The following is a 26037-nucleotide window of genomic DNA, read 5'->3' on the forward strand; positions in this document are numbered from 1 at the left end:
ACATTGGATTCATCAGGTTGTGATTCAGCCCGTCTCCCCACATTGGGTTCATCAGGTTGTGACTCGGCCCGTCTCCCCACATCGGATTCATCAGGTTGTGACTCAGCCCAGGCTGTGACTCAGCCCGTCTCCCCACATTGGATTCATCAGGTTGTGATTCAGCCCGTCTCCCCACATTGGATTCATCAGGCTGTGATTCAGCCCATTTTTTAGAGGCCAAGTTGTATTTTTTCACTTCACATCATTGTTATTTTGAAAAAACCTGCCAAAATTCTGTTGACTGTTTGTTGTCGACAAGACTCTATGTTTCATGAAAAACAAGGCTGTGTTCTGTACAATGTATTCCGTCTTTAGTGTCCTGTCTTTGCATCTGTTTTCATTATTTTGTTGCCTTAAAAAAGGACAACGTTAAGTCGGTGAATTGGTTTAAATGTAGATGACCCTTGCGAAAAAGATTTCAGATTCACCATGGTAAAATCGGGGTTTACCATGCTCGCCATGGTGATTGTAGAATTTACATACAATGCTCACCATGTTCAAATATTTCACCGTCCCAATTCACTATGGTGAAGTGCTGTCAGTTGGCCATGGTGAAATTGAGACACATTTATCCTAAGGGTAGGCCCCTTCACCAACACCTAACACTTTCTCAACCCCAAGACTTGACCTGACGCAATGTATGCCTACCCTTATCAGCCCAGGAACTCCCCAACCCAAGCAAAATCATGAAGGCCATCGCAATATTTCGTCCGTCTTCTGTCATAGTACAGGCAACTGCTATTGAGATTAATGAAATCCCATCTTTCAGTCTGTGGAACAATCAACCTCTGCCAGCTGCTTATCTATTTAGATTGTGTAGGCCTTGACACAACCTACCCTCTGCCAGCTGCTTATCTGGTCAGGTTGGGAAGACCTTGACACAACCTAAATATTACAAGGTTGCCACTAATATACTTTGGAGACGACAGGACAGCCTTAAATATTACAAGGTTACCAATAATATACTTTGGAGACGACAGGACAGCCTAGGTAACAACCAACCTCTTCCAGCTGGTTATCTGGTAAGGTCGGGAAGACATTGGTACAACCTTCAAAGGGTCCTTTAGCTGTACACGACAACATTACACTTGCGTTCTACATGGGTGATACAAGACATCTGATTTTACCATGGTAATCATCTCACAAGGACGGACAATGGAACAACCAACTTCTGCCAGCTGGTTATCTGATCTCACGAGACTGGTTGTACCCAATATCTACCTGACAACTCTTTATGTACAACTTGAGTACTACTTGGGACCACAGTCATCTAAGAAGACTGGTGAATCCTCCCAAAGTCCTTTCTCTCATGCAGAACGTGCCACCAAAAATACACCAATATAGCCAGGCCAGGACCAGGCTTGAGCCAGGGTGGCTCACTGACCTTGGGCAGCCAGGTGTGGGCCAGGTCACATTTTCCCTAAGGATGAAGACAAGGCCCACCCAGTAGAAACATGGCGCATTACGTTGGGAGAGTACACAACTAGGTCAGACAGAGTACGCATAGTGAAGGGGTATGGCACATCCAGCAAAGACTTGGTACACTCTCAGGCAACATGGCGAGCTATGAAGGGGAGGGCACATCCAAAAGAGATATGGTGAACTACTGTCTTGCATTGCAGGACTAATTCGGCCTGGCTGTGACTGTCCCATCTCTCTCATTAGGCTGAGTGTGAACACGGTGGAGCAACCAGGACTGATTCGACCTGGCTGTGACTGTCTCATCTCTCTCACCATGTTGACAACTTGGCAGAGCAGCCAACAAGACTGATGTGGCCTGGCTGTGACTGTCTCATCTCCCTCATCATGGTGCCAACGCGGTGGAGCAGCAAAGACCGATTTGGACTGGCTGTGTGACCGTCTCATCTCTCTCACCATATGTCAACACGGTGGAGCAGCCAGGACTGATTCGGCCTGCTGGCTGTGACTGCCTCATCTCTCTCACCATGTTGACAACTTGACAGAGCAGCCAAGACTGATTTGGCCTGGCTGTTACTGTATCATCTCTGTTATCATGTTGTCAACACGATCGAGCAGCCAGGACTTATTCGGCCTGGTTGTGACTGCCTCATCTCTCTCACCATGTTGACAACTTGGCAGAGCAGCCAAGACTGATTTGGCCTGGCTGTGACTGCCTCATCTCTCTCACCATGTTGACAACTTGGCAGAGCAGCCAAGACTGATTTGGCCTGGCTGTAACTGTCTCATCTCTCTCACCATGTTGACAACATGGCAGAGCAGCCAACAAGACTGATGTGGCTTGGTTGTGACTGTCTCATCTCTCTCATCATGGTGCCAACACGGTGGAGCAGCAAAGACTGATTTGGAATGGCTCTGACTGTCTCATCCATCTCTAAACACGGTGGAGAAGCCAGGACTGATTCGGCCTGGCTGTGACTGTCTCATCTCTCTCACCATATTGACAACTTGGCAGAGCAGCCAAGACTGATTTGGCCTGGATGTGACTGCCTCATCTCTCTCATCATGTTGTCAGCACGGTGGAGCAGCCACAGTCGTGTGAGCTCACTAGAGCTTGCACTTACATAATAGTATAAAACTAACATAAATATAGTCATCGGATGCGCATCCGATATGCCACGAGATCCTTTACCGTCAATTCCCTGACCGTCTTCGGATGCGCATCCGATATGCCACGAGATCCTTTACCGTCAATTCCCTGACCGTCTTCGGATGCGCATCCGATATGCCACGAGATCCTTCACCGTCAATTCCCTTACCGTCTTCGGATCCGATATGCCACGAGATCCTTTACCGTCAATTACCGTCATCGGATGCGCATCCGATATGCCACGAGATCCTTCACCGTCAATTCCCTTACCGTCTTCGGATGCGCATCCGATATGCCACGAGATCCTTTACCGTCAATTTCTTTACCGTCATCGGATGCGCATCCGATATGCCACGAGATCCTTCACCGTCAATTCCCTTACCGTCATCGGATGCGCATCCGATATGCCACGAGATCCTTCACCGTCAATTCCTATACCGTCAGGGATGCCACCAGCTTTGTTGTCGTTGTAAAGGTTTCGGGGATACGACTAATGGTGGAGCACGATGGAGGAGCCAGGACTGTCAAACAGTTGTGTGAGCTCACTAGAGCTTGCACTTACATAATAGTGTAAAACTAAAATTTATATAATATATATATATATGTATATAAAACCGTCATCGGATGCGCATCCGATATGCCACGAGATCCTTTACCGTCAATTCCCTTACCGTCGTCTTCGGATGCGCATCCGATATGCCACGAGATCCTTCACCGTCAATTCCCTTACCGTCTTCGGATCCGATATGCCACGAGATCCTTCACCGTCAATTCCCTGACCGTCTTCGGATGCGCATCCGATATGCCACGAGATCCTTTACCGTCAATTTCTTTACCGTCATCGGATGCGCATCCGATATGCCACGAGTTTTTTTGTTACTTCACCGTCAATTCCTATACCGTCACGGATGCCACCAGATTTGTTCGCGTTGTAAAGGTTTCGGGGATACGACCAATGCATGCGAGCACCGTCGGCGGAACCCCAAACCGCCCTCTCGATCTATCCGTAAGGACAAGCCACTCTCGTGACCGTCACAGTTACGGACTCCGGACCTCCAGACTTTAGAGTCCGAGCTTTTCTTTACCTTACAATTACTGTATACTCGGCGCCTCACTTATATGTGTTGTTTTTTTCACATACATTGTTCTCGTGGTTTACGGAAAAGTAGGCCTAAAATGTTATAGTGTCTAAAAACAATATTCAGTTAATGGAATTACACTTTTTTCCATTACTGCTTGCTTGATATTGCCCTAACAATTTTTCATGAATCCATTTTGAGCATTATGTTTACAACGTAGTTATTATAGCACGAATTATGAGTCTAAAATGCCAAATACTTGCAACTATTATGTTAATCACTGAAATCTTAGTGTACTAATTGCTCGCTATAAGCTAGGTTATTGCGCCCCTAAACCAACGTACTGACAACGCTACCTCCCCGGAACTCAAACTTTAACGTGAGTTAATTGTAATCTTACTCTCTATATACCAAAGTGATTTACCTAGGAATACAGTTGCACTTCACTGAAAACTAATGATGTGTTGATGAGTTCAATGAATCCTTCGATTCCTTTGGTTTTCTTGGCGAACTGACGTCCGACAATCAATGACCCGTTGACGTGTACCTGCAATACGCCATTGCCGTAGTGTGTAAACAGATCTAATTTTGGACGAAACTCAGCCCCTCACAAACTTTGGTCCATTTCGCCAATGATGACACTGCTTCTAGACTGTACCACAGGACTTTAAGCTGTAGCAGCGCAAACAAGAGTCAAGACAAATGTCCGCTGCCAGCCGCTGCTGGACCAACCCCCTCGCCCGCCCCCCATCATGATCATCAGATTCAGAGGCCTGGCTGAGCCCTGTGATTTAGCCAAATTCAATATGATTCTTTTCTACTGTGATGTTAAGGCCCTTGTGTCATGCAGCGTATTCGGTAGCACCGGTACACAACTTATGTTAAACCGCGACGTCTGCTGCAATTCAAATTGCATATGACGCCAACGGAATTGTGACGACTTGTTTCTCCAATCTTTTAGTGAACAGTGTTCACGGGCTGTGGGAATTGCGAAGGGATGGTGTAGAGTATCGCCACAACAATGTTGATATGATCACTCGTCGTTTCAGCGGGCATGACTTGGTACATCCAGTGACCCAGCAAAAAGTAGCCTCGGTACAGCCAGAAGTAGCAACAAATCGCAAAAGGGGATCCTTGTCTGACTGGTGGCTGGACCACATGGTAGGTCACCATCAAATAATGGAGTGGATCCAGCACAGCTGGATAGAGGGGGCCCCGTTGAGGGCGAAGCCTGAATATGGTGAGGGCTCGCCCTCACAATCACATGAAAGCGTAGTAGGCGCTCACCCACGAAGGGAGGTCTGGGGGGTCTCCAGCAGGAAAATTTTGAAACTGAGATGCTCTCAGATGCGTTTCCCAAGTGTCTGAGAGACGATGTTTACTCGTTAATTCACTGCAGTTAATGGAATTACACTTTTTTCCATTACTGTTTGCTTAATATTGCCCTATTGCCTTTTTCATGAATCAATTTTGAGCATTATATTTACAAAGTAGTTATTTAAGGAATTGAACCCGAGGCGGAGGACCTTGGTTGAGTTACCAAGACACTCGAGGGTGGAGCTAAAATACAGTCCAAACCCGAGCCGACAGGCGAGGGTTTGGACGAAATTTTAGCTCCACCCGAGAGTGTCTTGGTAACTCAACCAAGGTCCGAAGCCGAGGGTTCAATTTCTATTCTAAAATACCTCAAACTTAAAAAGATAGGCCACGAAAATAACTTGAATATGTGCGAATTTGGCAAATTCCATCCATCGCCTGCCCGGAGCGCCGGTAGCGCCGTTGTTTACATTATGTTACGGCAGCGCGTATAGGAAGTCCGGATCGGCTCGCTCAAGTGACGCTAAAATCCGCGCAAATGGGCTATTTGGAGCGTTTTTCTCAGCAAATATGTGTAGTGCTCATTAAAAAACTTAGGGTGGTTGATGCTTCCTTGGCTGATTTGTGTTTGAAGCAGTGTTTTGAGAGCCTCAAACTTCTGAAGTGAGCTGTGTGCATGGTTCCACATTTTAGTGCAACCCGAGGGAACTTTGGTAGAGCATCTTGGTTGCGTGTCCAAAACACTCCACTCTCAGAACGAGGCTTATGCATTTTCCATTTAAAGTTGACTTTACGGTACCAAGGTATTTTAGAATATAGCACGAAATACGACTCTAAAATGCCAAGTACTTGCAATATTACGTTAATCACTGAAATCTTAGTGTACTAATTGCTCGCTATAAGCTAAGTAATTGCGCCCCTAAACCAACTGACAACTCTACCTCCACCGTACCGAACTCTCAAACTGGTCGATTTCGCAATCGAGTCGATTTCGGAGAGTACATCTCATCTCATTTAGCCAATTGTTCAAGTGTTTCTTTCATCATCATGCTTACGGAGGGGTACGACCCAGTTGGGGAGGGGGGGCGGGGCGAGGGGGGTGGGGGGGGGGGGGTAGGCGAGGCGAGGTGAATGCCACACTCACTTTACGTTTCCTCTTCTTCTCACCTTGATGATGGCTATAATAAGCTTATAGAGTAACCAGACTAAGCTATAAGTTAAGGTTGTGACAATGTCTCAGGCTGGGAAGTAGATAGGTCTGCTTAGCTCACGGCCTATTATTTTTATTTTCAGGCCATGAACCTACAGTCACTTTTTCCTCTCGTCATCCCACAGAACATCGCGAAGACTGAGTATGAAGGATATATTGGCATTGCTGTGAGTTTGAACTTGACCTCCTCTGTTAGATGTTCCTCCCGCAGCTGACAAGGATTGAATTGCAGGGCCCGGTTGTTCAAAAGCACGAAAGTCACGTTATCCCTAACAGTTACGTTAAGTATCCTTAAGGACGTTATCTCTTTCATTTAGACCCATTAAAATTTTCATGTTAAGACTTAACGTCTCCGTTAAAGCTAACAATACATTTGAACAACTCAGCCCTGGAGGTAGTAAATATCACATAAACCGGGGCAAGCAAAGACGGGCAAGCATGCACTTTTCCCTCTTTTTTTAACATTATATCAGAAAATATCGTGCGCTAAGAGATTTCTTGTCAATGATATCATCACTGACAATATTTTGTGTTTTCTATTCTAGGGCTCACAGTATCGTATTCATATCAAAATACCCTTGAATGGATGTCTGAAGAACCTGACGTTCCAGTGTGATTGGAAGTTGAGCCATGCACTCCTAGGACATCAGCAACTTCTGAAACAGGTATCATTGAAGATCCTAATTTTCATGGTGAAAAGGCTAGACGCGCATTGACTCCCCCCTCCCCCGAAATGACGCCTGAAATTGACTCCCATTACATTGCAGTGGCTGGCCTTGGCTTTCACTTACCCTATCCCCAAAACATCATCTGCAACATACACTGAGACGAGATGTCACACTGACAAAGTAGTTTTCTTTCAGAGGCTGAACCAGTCCAAGAGTTTAGTTGAATTCCTTATTGAATTAAAAGCATTAGCTGTAAGTATACTGTAAGGAGTCTGTGGCATTATAGTGGACAATATCATTGATCACAACATCACCACCATCTCTCACTTTCCTCGAGGTATCCAGTTTTCTCCTGTATTTCAAATAACCAAATATTATTTAGAGCTTGTCGTGTTCAAATTGACTCATTAACTTATTCTTTTCTAAAAAGTCGTGGTATCAGCATTTTGTGCTTGGATTTGAAGGATACATTTTTCAAGAAAGATCTCTTCAACTATTGTGTATATCTGATATCATTTCCAGGGGAAGTCACTAGAGAAAGAACAGTTAACATCAGTGAAGTTTGAAGCAACGCCTCTCTTCTACAACAGAATCATTTCAGAGGTGGAACAAATTGGATGGAACAAGTAAGTCAAAAAATGAATGATAGCTTCTTCTTTCTCTTTCAGGGTAGAGACATTCTGTATGCCTTTGACAGATGTTTTAATTAGATGATATTTGAATAAACCATTGCCCAGAATGTCACTTGGTTCTCTGATCACTCGCCTCCTTTTTCAGTTTAATCCATGTTGACGCATCATTCCAAGACATCCAGTTTGAAGCAAGGGATATAAAAGGTCGAAAGCACTTGATCAAGTTGCAGCTGCCACGCCAGGTATCTGTGATAACTATCGATGTGCCTGAAGAGACAGCTCTGAATACCCAAAATATTATCATAATAACAAGTGTTCTCAATGCTGCCAGTAGTTTTCGTCAGGCTGAATGTCGTCTTTGGACCTACCAGTCCTGGTCAGGGACAGTGTTCTTTCATTATATTGGCACTTGTTCCATAGTTGACCTTTTCGTTTCCTTTTCATGACAGTATCCTGACGAAGCTCCAAAGTGCACCACCTTCCTACCCTTGCTATTTGAGTTGAGATGGTCCAAGGTAAGTTGCAGTGATGAAAATCGCTCATTGGTGAAGGGTTGAAGGTAAGGCAGAAGGCTCTTGTTTGCTCCAGCTCAGACAACTGGTTAAAGAAAGCAGTTTTGTGTCATATTCAAAGGACACAGAAATAGCAGTTAAGTGATTTGCCAAAGTGACAAGTTTGATACATCATCCACTGAACTTCACTCCCGGGACCTCACTCCTCTGTACATCATTTGACAAATCTGTGGATATATCGAGTTTACATTGTCTGAGTATGAGTTCATATTGTTTTCCAGAACATGTCTTTGTGGAACTTGTATGACCAGTTTTGTCGGTGCTTATCTCTGCATCAAGAATTCTGGGATATCGTTGACGAAATTGACAAGAAGACTTGGGTTCTGGAACCAGATGTCCCACGGCCTGATATCATCAGTCGCAGGATAGCACTAGGTAGGAGAGTAGAGGCGTGACTCCAGCCATTTTTTAAATCTTGAGGCCAGTCTGTGTCCGGAGAATGAAGAGGTAATCGTATTAGTAAAATTGGAGTACAATACTGCTCAATCATCCAGTCGGTTTCATGAGCTAAAGTCAGTATGTGACGCTCTCGTTTAAAATGTCAAGTGGATCCACTGCATTCAAAGGGCCAGCTAAAACAAAAAAAATCCAGTAATTCTGTAGGCCTACATGTAAATGTTCCTTGATGTATATTATACACATGTTTCCTTGTTTTCCCAGGTAACAGCAGTTCTTTACAGATCAAGATTGATCCCAGACATCCACGATCTCTGCCCGAATGTAAATTCCTTGGAGCTGACCAGGGTAAGGTAGTTTGGATCAAAGCTTGAGAACTTTCTTCTTCTAGAGTTTGCTGTTGTGCACGTTTGACGTGAGCCACTGATTTTAAACACCAATTACTGATTGCAGTTGCAGTTCTGGTGATGATGCTTTCATCATCCAGGAAACCTTCTCATGTTTTTTTCTTGGTTGGGTATTTTGTCATTTCTGTCGCTCTATTTATGTGCACTTTTATGGTATAATTTTGTTTTTTTACATTATGTTTCAGTGATCAACCCAATGAGAAAGTCATTGAATTCAAACTTGGATCAATGGTAAGTCATTGCAATCTATGGCTGTTTTGTAAAGAATCTATTTGATGTGTAGGAGCCTTGTGAGCTAGTGGATCAGTCATCGAGCTCATAAGTGGGTTTGTTGCTCAGCTTAGACTTGTGGCATCTGAACTTTGGGAAAGTTACACTACACTGATTGCCACTTCCCGTGAATGAAACTGAAAGTTTGTGAAGCCAGCAAGATCCCATCAGAAGGAGGTTGTGAGACTAGCTCTTTCCTGTTAACTGCTCTAGATAGTTATGTGTAAATTTCCCTTCAGGGATCCCAGTAACTCTTTGCTGACAAACTTGGAGAATCTCTTGGGCGTGACTTTCCCGTCTCCAACCAACACCAAGAAAGAGGTACGTATGTAAACATGCTTTTTCATAAGCCTATGCTTAGTATTCCTCTAGTTAAAGCTAGGCATTGCCACTTTTGTTAAATCTAGTTATTGTCTTTGCGTGTGGCTTATTCTGCGCTTATCGTCTTGAAGAAAAGATACCTGATGAAGCATGTAATGTATACATTGCCAGCTTTTGTCTTTCCAGGACTTCAGTGTTGAATGTGGTATATGCTATGCTTATCGTCTGGAAGAAGAGTTACCTGACAAAGCATGTAACGATACCAGGTGTGGCCAACCCTTTCATCAGACCTGTTTATACGAGGTTAGTGTTGTTTCAGATTTTGAAATGGGCGACCAGGGGAAGTGTACTGTTGTTAACAACATGTACATGTAACTCTGCATAGCTAGATTTCACTAGGACAAGAGTTTTTGCTTCAGTGTTAAGGCATGCACAGGTGGTGTCAACTGGTGGGGAGATAATGCCACCTTGCATTCCATTGCAGCCCTGGGGTTCACTCCCGAGCATTGTTGCTGGTCTGTCTTAGCCTGAACTGAACTGATTCTTTGAAATTGAAAGTTTTTTGTCATACCAGAATGTGCCATGTTCATACAGACAGAACTTGCAGAGCCTTCTCCTCCAGTGTTTCTACTTCACTTCGATGCCTCATATTTTGTTTCAGTGGCTGAGAGCGATCCCGAATAGTAGGCAGAGTTTCAATATCGTATTTGGGGAATGTCCATACTGCAGCAAGGTGAGCTAGGATATTCTCTTACTGATCATGAAAACTGATGGAGACTTACAGAAATTAAACTGTGATGATTGAGGGAAAGCAATCATCCAAAACAGGATTCGTTTGATTTCCTTTCAGAGTTAAAAAATTGCCTGGTTTTGTTGGGGAACACTCATCAACATCTCCAACTCTGTAATGGTTTTCTCCTTCCTTTCTAGCCAATCACAGTCAAGATGCCTACACCAAAATCATGACCTCAAGACAAGTTCACAAGGAGATGCCTCCTCACAACAGACATGACTCTCGGCTGTGATACGCATTATATCAAGCGATACATATTTTGACTTGATCTGATCTGGAATAGGATTCTGAAGGGGCTGCCTTTAGAGTTGACTCGGACTTGACAATGTGAGCAGCAAGAATCTGTGGTGTCAGTGTAAGTTTGCTAGTACGCAGTCAGAACAGCTATCGTGGGATTCTGTGGAAATGTCTGATTGATCAGTCCATTTGGACATTGTAGTATTTGTTACAACTTCTGTTGATTTGAATAAATACACATGAGATAATTGGTTTTTACACCGTCCTCCATTTTCCTATTGTACCGTACCTTTCGTTGTGGATGCTAAGTCTGAGGTGTCCAGTTCATGGTATTTGTGGCGACAAGCTAACAGCAGATGGTAACATCGTCTTTGGGGGCATAGATTTGTCTGGTTGCCTTGAACTAGGCATATGACTGGACAGAAGTAGGATGGACACCCAATAACTTCCCTGTATAAGGGATGTATGGGCTTGCCCCTGCTAGGATCTCCACATTCAAGAATGGGTAACAACTGGCTTGGTGGAGTGCTGGAGTAAGCCTGAAGCTCATTATGAGTAGATGTACTGCCACCTTTCAGTACATGGTCTCATGTGGCCAGGATGTCCAGCTCGTGACAAATTGGCTTGATGATGGCTGGTTAGTTGCTCATGATGGAAGTACCAGTGGTGGTATTTCACAGTTCTCCTGGGATACCATTTGCTGTGGCAGAGGTCAGCATTGTGAGAAACCTGAAACAGGTGTTTTCCAGCTTCTGGTGTGGTTCCTTGGATGCCTCAACCTTCACAGACTGAATCGTGCTCACCGGATTGAGACATGATCTGGGTGAAGTTGATCTCCATTGCGATGGCTGCGACGTCTGCTCTCCTGGCCAGTTGATCCAAGACAGAATGGACCAACATCCTCCTTGTAGGGTTTGGAGGTGTCTGTTTGATCCCACCTGGTCAGCTGGCATGAAACACTTCAGACCCATCTGTGTATCTCAAGAGTAAAGAGAAACTAGGAGGACAAAACCCTGTTATTGCAAAAGTTTTATTGTAGTCCACGAATGTTTCTGGACGTGAACATTAACACCTTAGAACAATGATGATAATCTTTGTACAAGAAAGTGGTTATGGTGCTGAAGAGTGGATAGAGCTAGACAAGTAATCTTTGATGACATGTTGTGCCAGAAGAGTAGCCACAATATGGCTAACTCTCACAGGTTGTGTGTAGGCCATCATGTACAGCACACCATGACCGTAACATGTAACTACATCAAGTAGCCCTGGTCATAAAACTGATTGGTTAGAATGTAATGCGAAGATTGAAATTCCCTTGATGATTCAGTTCAAAGCTTATATAAACAGCCAGTCAATTTGACCCGATATAAACAGTGACCTAAGATGCTTCAGTGACTTGAAGTTTCAAACCAGAGAACATAAGACTCACACCCACCCACCCAAATAGTCAGAAAATTTTCCAAGTCTTGCTACTGTTCAAAGGCACCAATACAAATTCACACATGTAGGTCTTATATCAACCCATTAGCCATGAAGCTGATGAATTAGTGTATCATTAACCCAATCCCTACAGAGCAAGAAAATATTCAGAAAAGCAGAACATATTCAAAATGCAGGAAAGTTCACCTTTTAAAATGAAAATGTGTGCATATCCTCAAAATAAATCTATACTCTACATGAAGTAAATAAATAAAATCACCCAGACTGAAGCCAGGGCTGATATAATGGGTGATATGAATAAAGAGTAGTAAATGCTTTTATCTAAAACTCCATGTACATTTACACTTGGCCTCTCTGTACAAAACTGAAGTAAAAGCATTTGCTAGTCTTTATTCATGTCACCCAATGTCACATGTCAGAATGTACCATTCAGTCCAGAAAACACGAAGAGATTCTGGTCTACATTTGTTGCCGATCCCCCCCATTAGCCTGATATACAAAACATACACATATCAGTAACTGAATCTATACAGGTGAATTTCTACAATATATTATTATACTCTCCGTGAAGAGTAATTTTCCACAAATGCAACACAATAATTATCACACCAGTGCAATTGGCACCATGAATTTAGAGACACCCTGCATCAAATATTCGTGCAAATGCTATTTGATACCCCAGACCTACTCACCAAGGAACAGGTGACAGCCCAATGTCCCAACATTTCCAACTTCTTCTTCACTCAAAAAAATTTCATGTCTAGTTCTCAGATAGACCAGTATGTACTTTATTCTTTAAATGAAACCTAACAGTCACTGCTATCAATGCCTTCCGCATGTTTCATGCTTTACATTCTAATTTTGTTGAGATTTTTGAATTCAGAGCTCAAAAGAAAGGAATCTACTTAGTGTTTTGTCACCAATAGAAGACTGAACCCTCAATCAAGACCCCCCTCCTGTCAAGTATATATAAATACACAAATTCAAATTTCATCCTCTTTATTGCTTTGACTGTGAAAACATTGATACCTTTGCCTCACTTTCATGTACTTATAGCCAAGTACTAAAGTCCATGCAACAAAAATAATAAAACTTTTTCGAAGCTTATGATAATGTCTTTCTATCACATCCAGTTCAACACTCCTGTTCATCTTCCGCTGTACCTGGTACAGAGAATCGATCTAAGCGCCGTCGTCTTATTTCACTCAGTTCGCTATCTTCTTCCTCAGCGGGAGTATTTTCAGCCGGCAATGTCACTCCTTCAGCACCTTGCAAATTCCCAAAATCTGAAGAAGAAATACAACATGTTGGAATTGTTAATGCACACATGTATAACAGAATGATATCAGCTATTTATGCAAAATAATTATGGACATTTCAGAGAAAGAACACATGTATAACAGAATGACATCAGCTATTTATGCAAAATAATTATGGACATTTCAGAGAAAGAACACATGTATAACAGAATGACTTCAGGTATTTATGCAAAATAATTATGGACATTTCAGAGAAAGAACACATGTATAACAGAATGAAATCAGCTATTTATGCAAAATAATTATGGACATTTCAGCGAAAGAACACATGTATAACAGAATGACATCAGCTATTTATGCAAAATAATTATGGACATTTCAGAGAAAGAAACTTAAAAAGTGACATCAGTTCAATCCAATGGAAGGCAATGAAAACACACTGAAGACTGTAGAAATCTGCACTGTAACAACAAGAACATACTTAAGTTTTCAACATCAGTATCTGGGTTTTGAGAAGTTGTTTGTGTGGCAGGAATGGAGCCGTCTGCAGATGGGGAGGATGTTGTCAATGTCGTTGCACTGCCCGGAGCGTTATATAAATTAGGTTGCATCCTGAAATACAAAACTTATTGTCAATTCTACATGATGATTTCTTCAGCCGGTTCTTTAGCTTTCACATTATTCAAATTTCATACATTGCTACCATAAGCCCATCTAGTCTCTTCTTCTTCTCTGCTTCTTGTGAGTTCATCTTACAAAATGGCCTGCCTGGGTATAGGCACCAGGCACAAGAAGTTTCAGCCCAATGAAGGTGAATCTAAGCAACACATTCAAAAGACTTTCATAATGGTAGCATTGAAAACTCACCCCATATTATTGACTAATGAACTATACTGTTGCATTTGTATCACAGCTGCATCCAATAACGTTTGAATATTTCGCAAACATTGGATTCTTGCTTCGACATGCTGCCTCTCTTGGCCCTCCATCATCTGGAGCTCGGCATGTGTCAGGCCTTGAAAGTTTGGAGGAGGCATGGGAGGAGGGATAGCTGAAATCACCAGGAGATACTGGTCAGAATGACAATAAGGGAACAAACATTAAGTCTACTTTCGTGTAGCTATTCAAACGAGCACGTTGCATGAACTTCTACGGTCTCCTTAATTTGCCGTTTGTCGGCTAATAGTAGGTTGATACCCTTTGACCAGCCAGTTTCTTGCTAGTTGTACTCACAGAATGGCATGGGATTGAAGAATGGAGGCATAAAGAACGGCATAGTTCCAGGCATTGTTGATGAGGGAGCTGATGGGGGCACCTGGGTCGTCGTTGATGAGGGGGTAGAGCCAGTCCCACTGGCAGCTGTCGATGATGGAGGGGGTGCTGTAAGAGATAATGTGCATATTCTTTTGAGCGTGCTCCAGTAGTAATGACGATTAGCATTTCTGTTGGGTTTGTCCCAAGTCTTCGGTGAGGGTATCCCGACAATGGCTTCATCTGAACAAGACTCTTAACTTCAAATACACTACACTGGATATTCCGAGGCCAAGAATGTTCCGTAGATACACACGTGGTGTTTCATCATAAGACAAGCTCTAAACTTTAACACTGGAATGCTTCATCAGGACTAAGTCTTTACCTACCTTGAGGCATCTGAGGATGATGAGGGTGGAACCCATGAGGGAGATGAGGGAAATTGGGAAAGCCCATTCCCATAAAACCTGGGAATACTGAAAAGAGAGACAAGAGATATCATGGCTGTGATACTCAACAACTACACAAGGCCACCTATTCTCAGTGACTATGGTTCCCTGTAGAGAACCTTCTGGTATCTGAGTCCATATCAACGCTCGACCTGATCACTCTCCAATTAGTCAGAAATGCCATCATATCAGTATCAATACCATGAAAGTCAGTGCCAGGGCTCGAAATTTATGGAGGCAATTGCCTTTATGCTCTTTCTTTGGAGGCATGCAGTTCCTGTCAAAACCATCCACACATGACTTACCATTCGCTTGTGGAGGTTGCTGTGGTTGCTGAGGTTGCTGCTGCTGGGCTTGATCTGTCTGGGGACGAGGTGTGCGCAGTACATCCATACGGCAAGTGGGGCATGTCTGTTGACGCTGGAACCATGATCGCAAGCAGCTCGTGTGGAAGATATGATTACAGGGCAGCTTTTTACAGTTGGTTGTCATCTCCTCACGGCAAATGATACACACATTATCCCCAGACTGGAGTTCTTCAGGCGTAGCATCCGGATAACTAAAGAAAAGTAAGGACTGAACTAGAACTGGTAATCATTGGATGGTTAGTGTGAATTCATTAATTGAGAACAGGGGTGTCATCATCTAGATTACTTATCGTTGAGCAAGACGCCAAACTTTACATCACTCCTCTCAACCCGGAGGTATGAATGGATACTAGTCTTGATTGAAAAGTAAACCTGCAATCTGCCAACCACCGATCTATGGCAGCAAGAACTCGTAGTCGCTTAAATCTTGCAGAATTTGAGATGAAGTCTGGCTTAAACTTGTAAATTTATGCCACAAATAATCAATAAAGTATAACTTACAGACTGTTCATATTCCTGATTGCTCGCCGTGACATAATCACATCGTTCAGTGCCTTCTTGAAACTCCTGGAATAACAAATGACGATAATTAAACATAGAGTACCACTGAAATATGTACGCAATGCTCCCATTTACCACAATGTAAACGTCCAGGGTGTATCTCATTTATAACTTATCACGAATACAATATATTACATGTCATCCAATGCCAACTGAGCGCGCCATTATCAATCCATGCCAAGTGTCATATAAAGGTTAAAAATAGCACACAAGAAACTGATATGTTTTCGACCATCACACAACAATGAATGATGGTTATCAAATGCTAAAATGTGATGGGAAACAAGGGATGCACTATTTTCTTTAAATAGGAACCTGGTGATACAGTTTGCAACCTGGCTTTGTCCACGACACCAGTGAATTGTACAGTTACTCTTGAATGATAGGAGGCACACTTCTTACCTTAATGTTAAGTACATCGGCCTGATTGCGAAGAGTGGGAAAGTATGCACCTTGATCATGATGACCATGAAAGCTGAATATAGGATGACCTTGATAAATCCTGAAACAGAAAAGAAAAACATGCTGAGAGAAAAACTCAAATAGGCCATCACATTACAAAACACATTACATTTATCAAGTATTATCAAGTATAGATGAATCTGTTCTGAATTGTATCAAATTTGGGTAAACAACCTACTGAACAATCCAGAACGAAAATACAGCAAACGAATACTGGTCATCACAATTAAATGACTTTGAAATCACGGGAATTTGATGATACTGGTTGGTAAACAACGTGCACGTACCCATGACCAGCTCAGTGTAGAGCAAGTATACAGCCTTGTTCTCCCAGGGGTGCTCACTCTGAAGGTCGATGCTGTGCAGGATGTACTTCACAAGGATGGTCATCATCACTGTCAGGAGGATGGCATACTGGAATGGAAAGCTTCAAATTCTATGTCCGGCATCAAATATTACACTGACCCATCCTAAATAATCAGACAAAAACATGATCTAAACTTTCTTTTGTTGAGGTGTTTACATGCAACAGCATGAGTCCCTGAAAAGTCGGATACATCTTTGAGGAGCAGAGGGGAACCTTCCTTTGTTCCAATCCAAATTAAGCATCGTCTTATATAACAAACAGATCAAGCAGGAACTAGCTCTATAGAGAATATCAACCATGACAAGCAACTAAACGCTCAAATCACTTTCAAACCACTCACCTCAAAACCAAACACCAACTGTACTGATGCACCCTTCATGAGTGTACTGTAGTAGGCATGGTTCACAAAGTACATGTCCAAAGCACCGAGGATCCCAAGGAGACCTGAATGTTTCAAAAGACAGTTAGCAGACCTCGGGAAAGACATGATTAAAATTTGTATTAGCAAAAGTTTACCAGGCCAATTTTGACTGGACTGTTACTTGCATTTGATAACATATGATAACATTACGTCTAATGACTTACCAAGAGCTCGTAGGTGAAACAACCACGATATCATAGGACTGCTCTCCATCTGAATGATAAAGTTTGATTCAATCTCATCAATCGATCATATTTACATTCAGATTTGTTTTCATACAATAACTTCAATCAAATGTGGAGTACTATTCCATTTTTCTCTGAATCTATTGTACTTCGAGTGAGGTGTTTACTGCATGGAGTTTCGACTTCTTTTTTCATGGTATTTCAAGATGCCTGCAGACCTGAGGCGGTCACAAAGTGGGCTGTCTTCATTAGTTCTTACATTCCTCCCATAGGTTTTGGTTGCTGTAAAACTCTGTCATCTGTCCAAATCTGAGCATTTCGCTTGGCTGAAGTACGGACACAGAAACTGTGACTGCATTCCAAACCACTGTACACTTACATAATCTACTCTATCCTCTGCAAGCCAATGGAAACACTTCAGGAAGAGTAACAAAGTAAACATTGCTACAAATCTTGTGCTGAAGTCATCCCGGAAAACAGTAAATGCTAAACATGTCTCTGTTATAGCATACCAGGACCGCTCAATCAGGTGCTGAAAGAGAGTAGAAAGAAATCATGGATTAAACACTTACTATACCAGTAGTTAGATTGTGCTCATTAAAGAAAGGTTGCACAATTCATTTGTCTTGTGACTTGAGTTGAAAACAACATATTACCCCGTTTTTTGATTAAAAATGATGTCCTTTGCTATACAGCCTAATGCCTTGTATCGACGATAATCTAATGTTCTTCTCTGGTTCAACTCATTCTTAATCTGACTTGTAGGTATTTTAGTGGTGAGAGTATTGAGTATTGTCAGTCATAATGAGTTAGTAAATCAAGTGACTATAAAGTGCAGTCACTTCAACGCCATTGAGGACAACATACCTCCATTTCTGCAGCCCTGAGCTGGCCGAAGAACACTTTCCTCATCAGCTTTGCAAACAATATAACAAACACAAATGCCTGGATATATAACACCTGCAATAGAAGGAAAAACGGGTAAAGCTTTCGAAATGGCCGAACTTTATTTACGCAGGTTGTCTACTTAAATCATTTGCACAACATCGCTGGCTCTGTAATGTTGAGTCTGTCAGCCGATTGATCCTGTTCATGTTGATTGTAGCATTGATTGTAGCGTTGATTGATTGTAGCGTTGATTGATTGTATCGTCTTCTGCCTGACCCTGGTCTCGCACATTGCCATAAACCACTGCATTTTGAGCCTTGCCCTAGCATGCATGCTCGTGTGACAGCCAGTGTTAGTGTTACAGTACTGCGAGCTCACGGTGTATTCTCTAGTGCATTTTCATGAACATTTGCATGCCAAATCAAAACAACTCAAATTTTTGGAAGGGGGGTTTCCCACACATCTTACCGCCATGCTCGGATTTGACTTTGTTATATAAACAACGGATGGGTAGAACTGTTTCTTCTGGAAGTAGGCATTACCAACAACCAGTCCTGTGAGGGCAAAGCTGCCCATGGTTATCAGGACACCCAAAGCTCGCATCTTTCTGGTTTCCATTTGTCTGCACGGGATGGATAATGGCGGTGCTTACGTGTAAATAACTCGGCAATCTCCGGATGCTACGGAAATTACCGAAATTGTGTTTTACTTCCAAATATGGGCACTATTGTCCGTGGCCACATTTGATTGGCCAATTGAACAAGAGCGCGAATTTACAAAAATACTTTCGTACCTCGGCCACGTGCTTTGAATGAGGTGGCACTACACAGTGCGGAGGACAGTGTCATAGGCCCCGGGCAACCGACACGAGGTAGTCTTTCAGTTCCGGATGACGCCTAATCATACATCATAGGCACCCTAATCCATACATTTCTGGGTTCATATGAATCCGAAGAAGAAGTCAGCAGCATTTTCATTTCATTTCAATCATTAGTTCACCGATAGGTGGCGCCACCTTTGACATTTCTTATTTTAATTAATCGCGTAGTTCCATTCTCTTAGCTCAGATGGCAGAACCTGCCAGCTAGACAAGAAGACATCAGAGCGAAAGTGAATACGAGGACATTTCTCTTTTCCACCCCAACGGGCCTGTTCATTTTACCGTCGCTCTAGGTATATTGTTACCTGCAGAAATGACTTTCGGTCAGTGAGACAGTAGTGCACCATAGGCCTATCTCTTCTGGATGTGCCCTCCCCGTCATCTCATAGCTCCCCATGTTGCCAGAGTGTACCGAGTCTTTCATTATGGTGAAGATCCTACCCTATCAAGTTTTTATTGTATTTTTCAATCAGCTTAGGTAAAGATGAACCACTGGAAAGATTGTTTGAATAAAAAAAATAATGGCAACAATAGTCAATAAAATAAATATGGCTTCATAGAATCAAATTATTGGAGCGACTTGACAGAAGTTTCTGAGATGCCCCCTTTCGAGGGCCCCAATACTTTTGACGTTCGAGGTGGCCGGAAGGCCCGCATCACAGTCCGTTTTTTAGCTACCACCTTGTTTGCAGACGACGCAAGTTTGTCAGATTTTTGACATTTTCATTATTTTTGTCCTGCTAATTCTGCCCACGACGACGTCGACGGTCTGTGTTCTTCCATTTTATAAATATTCTTCTTGTGGAGAATAACTTCAAGATTCACAAGAAATGACAAATGGCAATGAATACGACCAATCTACAACTAAATCAAGGAACTAACCGACTTTCCGTCTAAAATTTAAAACCCATCAACATTTCCCCAAAAATGGCATCAGCTCTCTCGGCCCTGTCAAGTAATGACATTTTCATCACGAGTCGATCATCAAGTGATGCATTGGGTTTAACCCTTTTGGGCTGTGAACAAACACAGAAAATGATTTCTCAATTGGTCAGAAGTACCCCGGAGAACATTAGTAATTTGATATGCAGCAAAAACCAGAAGAAGCGGCGACGTTTGCAATTTGATGTTGCATGTCCAGAAGAAACAGATGGAGATGATGAGATCAGCAAAGCAAAAAAGTCAAAGTCTTATAAGAAGGACAATCCCAGCTTCATTGTCAAGAGCAAGGAAATGAGAGCATTTTTCAACCTTCTTGGTAAGATGGTGGCAATGGTACTATTGGTAGTATAATAGTAGTGACTGAACTGACTCGGGGGGGGGGGGGGGGGGTGTTAAGTAGGAACCTCGCTGTCAGTGAAAGTGTCATACTGTAGCTTTTCTCTTGGCTTGCTCTCATGCCTACTGTCATCACTTCAAGTTCAATGTGCTGCATAGGCATTGGGCATGTCAAATTTTCATGATGTCAGGATGAGGATTAGGTTTCATCTCAAATCTGTCATCAGATCACTGGTCATACTCATAGCCCTTGAGCATCTTCACATTTTATCATTTCAGATGATAGCATTATAAGCAGTTTTCTGGCTCATGATAAGTGCAGGAGAATCTCTGACAAGGTAAATTGAAGGAACTTGTTTTGAGCTAGGCCTATACCTAATGATTGATTTCATGATGATCTTCTTAGAAACCAAATTATAGGAAAAGTTGATTAAGGCATTAAAAAACAATTGAAACCAAACCAAGTTTTCTTGTGAGGTGTGACTACAGACTTTATTTGATTATTCCTCATCCGACCAGGAAAAACTTCCTAAATCAAAAGCCGTCTGATAATTTTATTGTATCTTCTTTTTCAGTATCTGCTGGCAATGACATTTGCTTATTTCAAGAGGGCAAATTTTACAATCCGAGAATACAACCGAATCAATTTCTTCCGTGCACTGTAAGTTAAAACAATTCTTTCTTTTCCATATACCTGCCGAGGTTTTCAATTTTTCATTCCACTTATTTTCTTGCTAAATCCATTCCAGATACTTGGCAAATGATATGGAGGAAGATGAGGAGGACCTAAAGTATGAAATATTTCCCTGGGGCCTTGGTCCAAATTGGCAGCAACGGTACCCCGGCTTCCTACTGAAGCGAGATCAGCTATGGAAAAGAATTGGATACCGGGCTGTTGTGAGCAAAAAGTGTTGTGATGAGGTAGGAACAAACCCCAGAGTTCTTTTTGCTCAACGAGACTTTGTAGCAGGTAGTAATATTACCAGCTAAGTCATTTTAACCCAGGCTTGAGTCGGACCATTAAGTCCTTCAAATAATACTGAAGTAGGCTTAGTTAGCTAAGATAGGAGGTCCTCTGTCTTAGTATTGGTATATGGCGTATTGTGACTAATGCAGTTATCAACTTCTTTCCAGGTAATGGCAATAGAACCAGACCATACGTCGTGGAAAAGGGTGCGTCCTGAGCATCATGGTGGCGCTGGTAGAGATTACATGAGAAATCCCAGTGACACTTTATTCCCCCGTGGACCTAGTGGATCACCTCGTTACTGTTCTCAGTGTGATACATCATCGGTTGAATACGATTCCGCAAGTCCTGACAGTATTTCATGGTACATTTCTAGTCAAGATTCGTCCCCAGGGTCACCATTCCCTAAAGTTCTAGTGGTGACTGCTCCATCAAGATTTGACATGGAAGGTGAGAAACATTATTTCTCATTTTTAGCATCTATTGCGTTTGTCCATGAAATGTAATCATGCAATCCTACAATACAGAGTACTCTACTCATAGGTCAAACCTGAGTACACCATTGTGAAAAATTACATCATTGTTTCCTCATGGACTTTCTTGTCAAAGGGTCTCAGTTTAAATCCACGCCAAATTACCAAGTATTATTATTATTATTAAAAACATTTTTATAGCGCTTAACGTTGTTAAAACTTCTAAGCGCTTTACAATTTATAATAAAACATAACATTAATACATGATAGAATAAAAGTCATTACTAAAAAAAAAAAAAAAAAAAAACGTGCAAAGTAGAATGAATGTGTAACCTGCTGCGGATTGGTCTCGACCACAATCAAATGACTGAGCTGCTATAACTTGCACAAGTTAGAAAGAACACTCCCGGCCGAGAGCAGACGAATCAGACGGGAGAAAGTTAAGGGACAACAAAAAATGACTTCATGATCAGTTGCTCTAAATTTCTGTGTTTCATTCCACTTTCAGGTCTGAAGGAAACCCTGCCAGATGATCTTATTTGGGCACATGGTGAAGAGTAACTCAGGAAAGAGGATGATCAGTTGATAAACAATACAATGTGGTCATCCTGAATGAACAGTCACATATACAAGTGTATGCCGACTGCTGTGAGGCCAGTTAACATGGGATTGAGCAGACAGGTCAACTGCAGATCTGTTTAGTATTGCCTGGACTGCTGGGTCTTTCTTAGTCAAAGGAGTATGAATATCTAACAACAGCTATGTAACTGGTATGACATTCCTTTCATGGGAGTAGTACTTACATTTTTATCAGTCAGGCACAATCGTGATTGAAAGTGCACTCTGTAGGTGATAGCCTACAACATGTAAGACTTGGGTTAGTCTTCTACAGTCAGCCACATGAATTTCTGGAAAAAAGGGTTCTTCAGACAATCTATGAACGGTGATCTGTGGAAGGTCCCAATGATATCAAATGTGTACACTACTGGTCCCGTTTGACATGTAAATGACAATATGAATATTTATTTGAAGAGGTTGCTGGTTGCTGTTGAAAGTGGCAATGATTCCATTTATTTTGTATTATTTGAAGTTATTTGATGTGATATTGGGTGTAGGCTAGAAAGTATTGAAGTAAGTGTATTGTAGGTCATCACCCAATAAACCAAGAACAATAATGGATTTTGAATTTATTTTGTTGTTTTTCATGACCATGGCTTTATTTATGATATCCTGGCTCAAGATATTCTTGTGAACTTTTATTCGAAATGAATTAGAATAAATGTACTTTCTCCATATTATGGTTGCTCTTTTGTTCATTTCTTTTAGACTGTTGTAATACATGCGTGTGTCTGTTTGTTAACTTGAAACAAGGCACCTGCCTCATCATTGCTGTCAACACTGACATGCAGCGGCTGTTATCATAAACAAGACCCTGGCTGGTTGTGACTATGTCCTTTGTGTCTTCACTTTCCTGCTTAGAATGCCTGGTGTAGATTTAGAGTGTCTTCAGTCACAAAGCATGCTTTTTACAATTCCTTCTACGCTGGATGCAACCTTGGGTCTATATTAATCAAGGCTTTCTTTGTGTGGTTTGTCTTGGTTATTGGATTGTGACCTTGTCACCAATCCGGTCTTTCCAACTGGTTGACCTGGTCTTCAACAGTTCTCTCATGCCTCGTGTCAGATGTCATGACCTGGTATCAAACTTGTCCTGGTTGGTGTTAGTTGATAGTGACTTGCCATCCATGGTCTTTGAAACCTACTTGTGACCTGGTTCTATGTGTAGTCTTTCATGGACTGCAGCTCTATTCTCTGTTGCCACAGCATGTTTTCTCATGCAAATAATAAAGGAAACTTATAAATTTCATAACTTAAAAGATTTATTAGGATCTTATACGCGTCAATCAATCATAATGGGAAAAAAGCATAGGAAATCTTGATATAGCAAAACATAGCACCATTCACCCATACATTAATTTCCAAAGCCCACTTTGTGAGTCGATGATGAAAATGTCTTCACCAGTGGCTGTTCAAGACAACCTTATCTTCAGTACACTTCAACGATTTACTTGTCACTCGTAAACAATAAGACAGCCTTTCCACGCAACCCACTGAGATGTCCTCCCTCCACGGGAACAACCCATTTAGACAAACTGTTTGCAATGTCCGGGTTGAGCTCATGGAGATTCTCGTTACTCGTCCTCATCTTACTATAGTTCCATAGTCCTAGATGACGACTCTTGCCATGTTTGCCACAAATGTAAATATCACAATCAGAAGCCTGTCTGAGAATTCCCTGCATGATTTCTGGTGTACCGTGATAGAGATATGTTTCCTGCTCGTCAGGCTTCAAACTGGATCCATCAATTGAGGACTTTGGGGAGGACAGTAAGAAACCTGAAATTAAACAGATTTTTCTATTTATACTATCACTCGTGTGAGTATCCTTTGTATGCTTGGATCCCAACTTAGGTTTTTGGCCAAGGGGCTACTGCTTTTTGGCAGAGAAATGCCATCCATCACAAGCTTCTCCTGTTCCTCACTTGGATTAGACTCTGTGAACATTTTTGTATGAGAATGTCAATTACTTACCAGTAATGATGGCCCAGTGAGCTTTCTTTCCATTCTTACAACATGGGTGGAAGTCGTGGTCAATGTCATATGGCAACAAGATTGCTCCTCCATTCATTACATGATCCAAGATCATTTTTTGATCACCAAGGCCATACTGAAGCACCATGGTACGGCAGCCATAAAGAGTTTCAGCCAGGTCAGCCATATGAGCAGCTACAAGGAAAAATGCATTGAATCTGATGAGTCACTGATGTAAAGCTGAATTAACAGAGAAAATGAGGAAAAAGTTACTGAAACAGATGCAAATGCACAGCGTAGCTCTACTGAAGTTTATCATTTTGCCATTTTGAGGAGCCTTTTGAGTACTACTTCAGCTTGGGGCACTCATACTCTAAATTCATCAGTCAGATTCAACGAATGAGTAAAGTTCTAACATATGCACCTGAAAACATTTCTCCCAGCTTTGTCACACCTTTCTTCTGGGCCAAGCTGACTATATCTTGTATAGAAATATTCTTGTTAAACAACTTTGATGCAATTTCAAGTGCAACCAGACCACACCTGAAAGCAAATATTTACAGTTTTAAAAACTGAAATCTCTTGGGTTAAGGAGCTTTGAACAGTTAGGTGCCTCGCTCAAGGACACAAGAGACTAAAGAGTTGCAGTCCTTCTGAAGAGTCGAGTGCAAAGTCTAAACACGCTTGTGATTTCTCATTTTCGTGAGATGCCGATTGAATAAGAAGGTCTGATAAGCATTGTCACTTTTAGTAATGAATTACTTCACCTAGTCCATCCATTCCAATCAACCATCAGCGCAGTGCTTTCTTCATCAATACTTACATGGGACCCTCCTGGATTCTTGACGGTATCCAGTTATAGTGGCAAACAAACACAGTGTCATCGTTAAAATCATCCGATTTGTGAGTCAAATATCTGAAAATAAACAAGCAGGCACTGGACTGACACTAGTGACAGAAAGTAATCTATTGCTTTCTTGTCTTATATCAAAGTCAGCACATTTGAGAATAGATAAGTTGGCCTATCACCACAAGTTTGACAGTCCTTCATCAATAAGGTTTGCCAGCATTTGAAAGAAAAAGCCAAGGTAATCTGAATCCGCCAACAGCAGAACTTACCCCCGTAACATCCTAGCTGCAAATCTTACTTCTTCAACTGGTCCACCTGACACATGCGGTGTTCCGCCTAGCCAGCTACTGGCTCCGCTCTTGCTGGGCAATGGAGATTCTTTGGTAGCTGGAGGACATGGAGGTGGGGCTGGAGGAGGACCCATCACTAATTCTAGATTAGATAGCAGTAGCCAGTAGGCCTATCTGGCAAACTTTTACTCTTGCTGAAGTTTGGGTTTCATTCTTTGACTTTGTCTTGGCGATGGCTAGTCATTCAGGTTACATCTTTTTTCACTGGAATGAAATATATACACCGTATGAAAAGCCTGTAAACAGATCCTTGGAATCAGCTTAGCTAATCATTCTAATGCTTGTCAACATACTCTTGTTCTAAGCACTGTTTTAATCTTCAAATTGATAACAATGTCTTTACAAAATGTACACAAATGCCACATGACTTGAACATGGTCTTCACACACGCCTCCCAAAATCCGTAACTAGCACCTCGATTGGTTAGAAAAAATTGGATTTTAATCGATTGACCAATCAGCGGGTAGGTTAGGGAAATTTTAGGAA

General features: G+C 42.0%; 4 protein-coding genes across 6 annotated transcripts; 2 read left to right on the forward strand and 2 right to left on the reverse strand.

Annotated features, from left to right (window-relative positions):
- The first annotated feature begins 3946 nt into the window (after positions 1-3946).
- LOC135484521 (E3 ubiquitin-protein ligase FANCL-like) lies at positions 3947-10768 on the forward strand. 2 transcript variants are annotated; one of them, XM_064766086.1, is made up of 15 exons: positions 3947-4066; positions 4737-4848; positions 6298-6381; positions 6760-6879; positions 7078-7134; positions 7405-7508; positions 7660-7756; positions 7964-8029; positions 8308-8461; positions 8747-8830; positions 9075-9120; positions 9399-9480; positions 9667-9783; positions 10142-10213; positions 10411-10768. In XM_064766086.1, exons 2-15 carry the CDS (start codon positions 4846-4848, stop codon positions 10444-10446), a joined length of 1122 nt encoding a protein of 373 aa, XP_064622156.1. In that variant the 5' UTR covers positions 3947-4066; positions 4737-4845; the 3' UTR covers positions 10447-10768. The 2 variants fall into 2 exon arrangements, with proteins under 2 accessions (XP_064622156.1, XP_064622157.1); XM_064766087.1 differs by lacking the exons at positions 3947-4066; positions 4737-4848 and adding an exon at positions 5983-6065.
- Positions 10769-11524: 756 nt separating this feature from the next.
- On the reverse strand, positions 11525-18800 carry LOC135484520 (E3 ubiquitin-protein ligase synoviolin B-like). The gene is made up of 14 exons (XM_064766085.1): positions 18630-18800; positions 18141-18233; positions 17653-17805; positions 17253-17301; positions 17008-17111; positions 16588-16714; positions 16241-16340; positions 15779-15844; positions 15215-15468; positions 14850-14936; positions 14443-14589; positions 14077-14260; positions 13691-13821; positions 11525-13236 (listed from the first exon to the last, which is right to left on the reverse strand). The coding sequence occupies exons 1-14, from the start codon at positions 18777-18779 to the stop codon at positions 13085-13087; spliced, it is 1797 nt and encodes a 598-aa protein (XP_064622155.1). The 5' UTR covers positions 18780-18800; the 3' UTR covers positions 11525-13084.
- An 848-nt stretch (positions 18801-19648) lies between these two features.
- LOC135484523 (speedy protein 1-B-like) lies at positions 19649-22515 on the forward strand. The gene is made up of 6 exons (XM_064766094.1): positions 19649-20299; positions 20599-20657; positions 20895-20980; positions 21069-21240; positions 21454-21736; positions 22268-22515. The coding sequence occupies exons 1-6, from the start codon at positions 19969-19971 to the stop codon at positions 22318-22320; spliced, it is 984 nt and encodes a 327-aa protein (XP_064622164.1). The 5' UTR covers positions 19649-19968; the 3' UTR covers positions 22321-22515.
- Positions 22516-23646: 1131 nt separating this feature from the next.
- LOC135484524 (actin maturation protease-like) lies at positions 23647-25929 on the reverse strand. 2 transcript variants are annotated; one of them, XM_064766095.1, is made up of 6 exons: positions 25845-25929; positions 25471-25755; positions 25175-25267; positions 24776-24894; positions 24352-24546; positions 23647-24156 (listed from the first exon to the last, which is right to left on the reverse strand). In XM_064766095.1, exons 2-6 carry the CDS (start codon positions 25623-25625, stop codon positions 23825-23827), a joined length of 894 nt encoding a protein of 297 aa, XP_064622165.1. In that variant the 5' UTR covers positions 25626-25755; positions 25845-25929; the 3' UTR covers positions 23647-23824. The 2 variants fall into 2 exon arrangements, with proteins under 2 accessions (XP_064622165.1, XP_064622166.1); XM_064766096.1 differs by having other exon boundaries at positions 25471-25630; positions 25664-25928.
- Between the last annotated feature and the right edge of the window lie 108 nt (positions 25930-26037).

Source organism: Lineus longissimus, chromosome 3 (assembly GCF_910592395.1).
Source record: "Lineus longissimus chromosome 3, tnLinLong1.2, whole genome shotgun sequence".
Lineage (NCBI taxonomy): Eukaryota > Metazoa > Nemertea > Pilidiophora > Heteronemertea > Lineidae > Lineus > Lineus longissimus.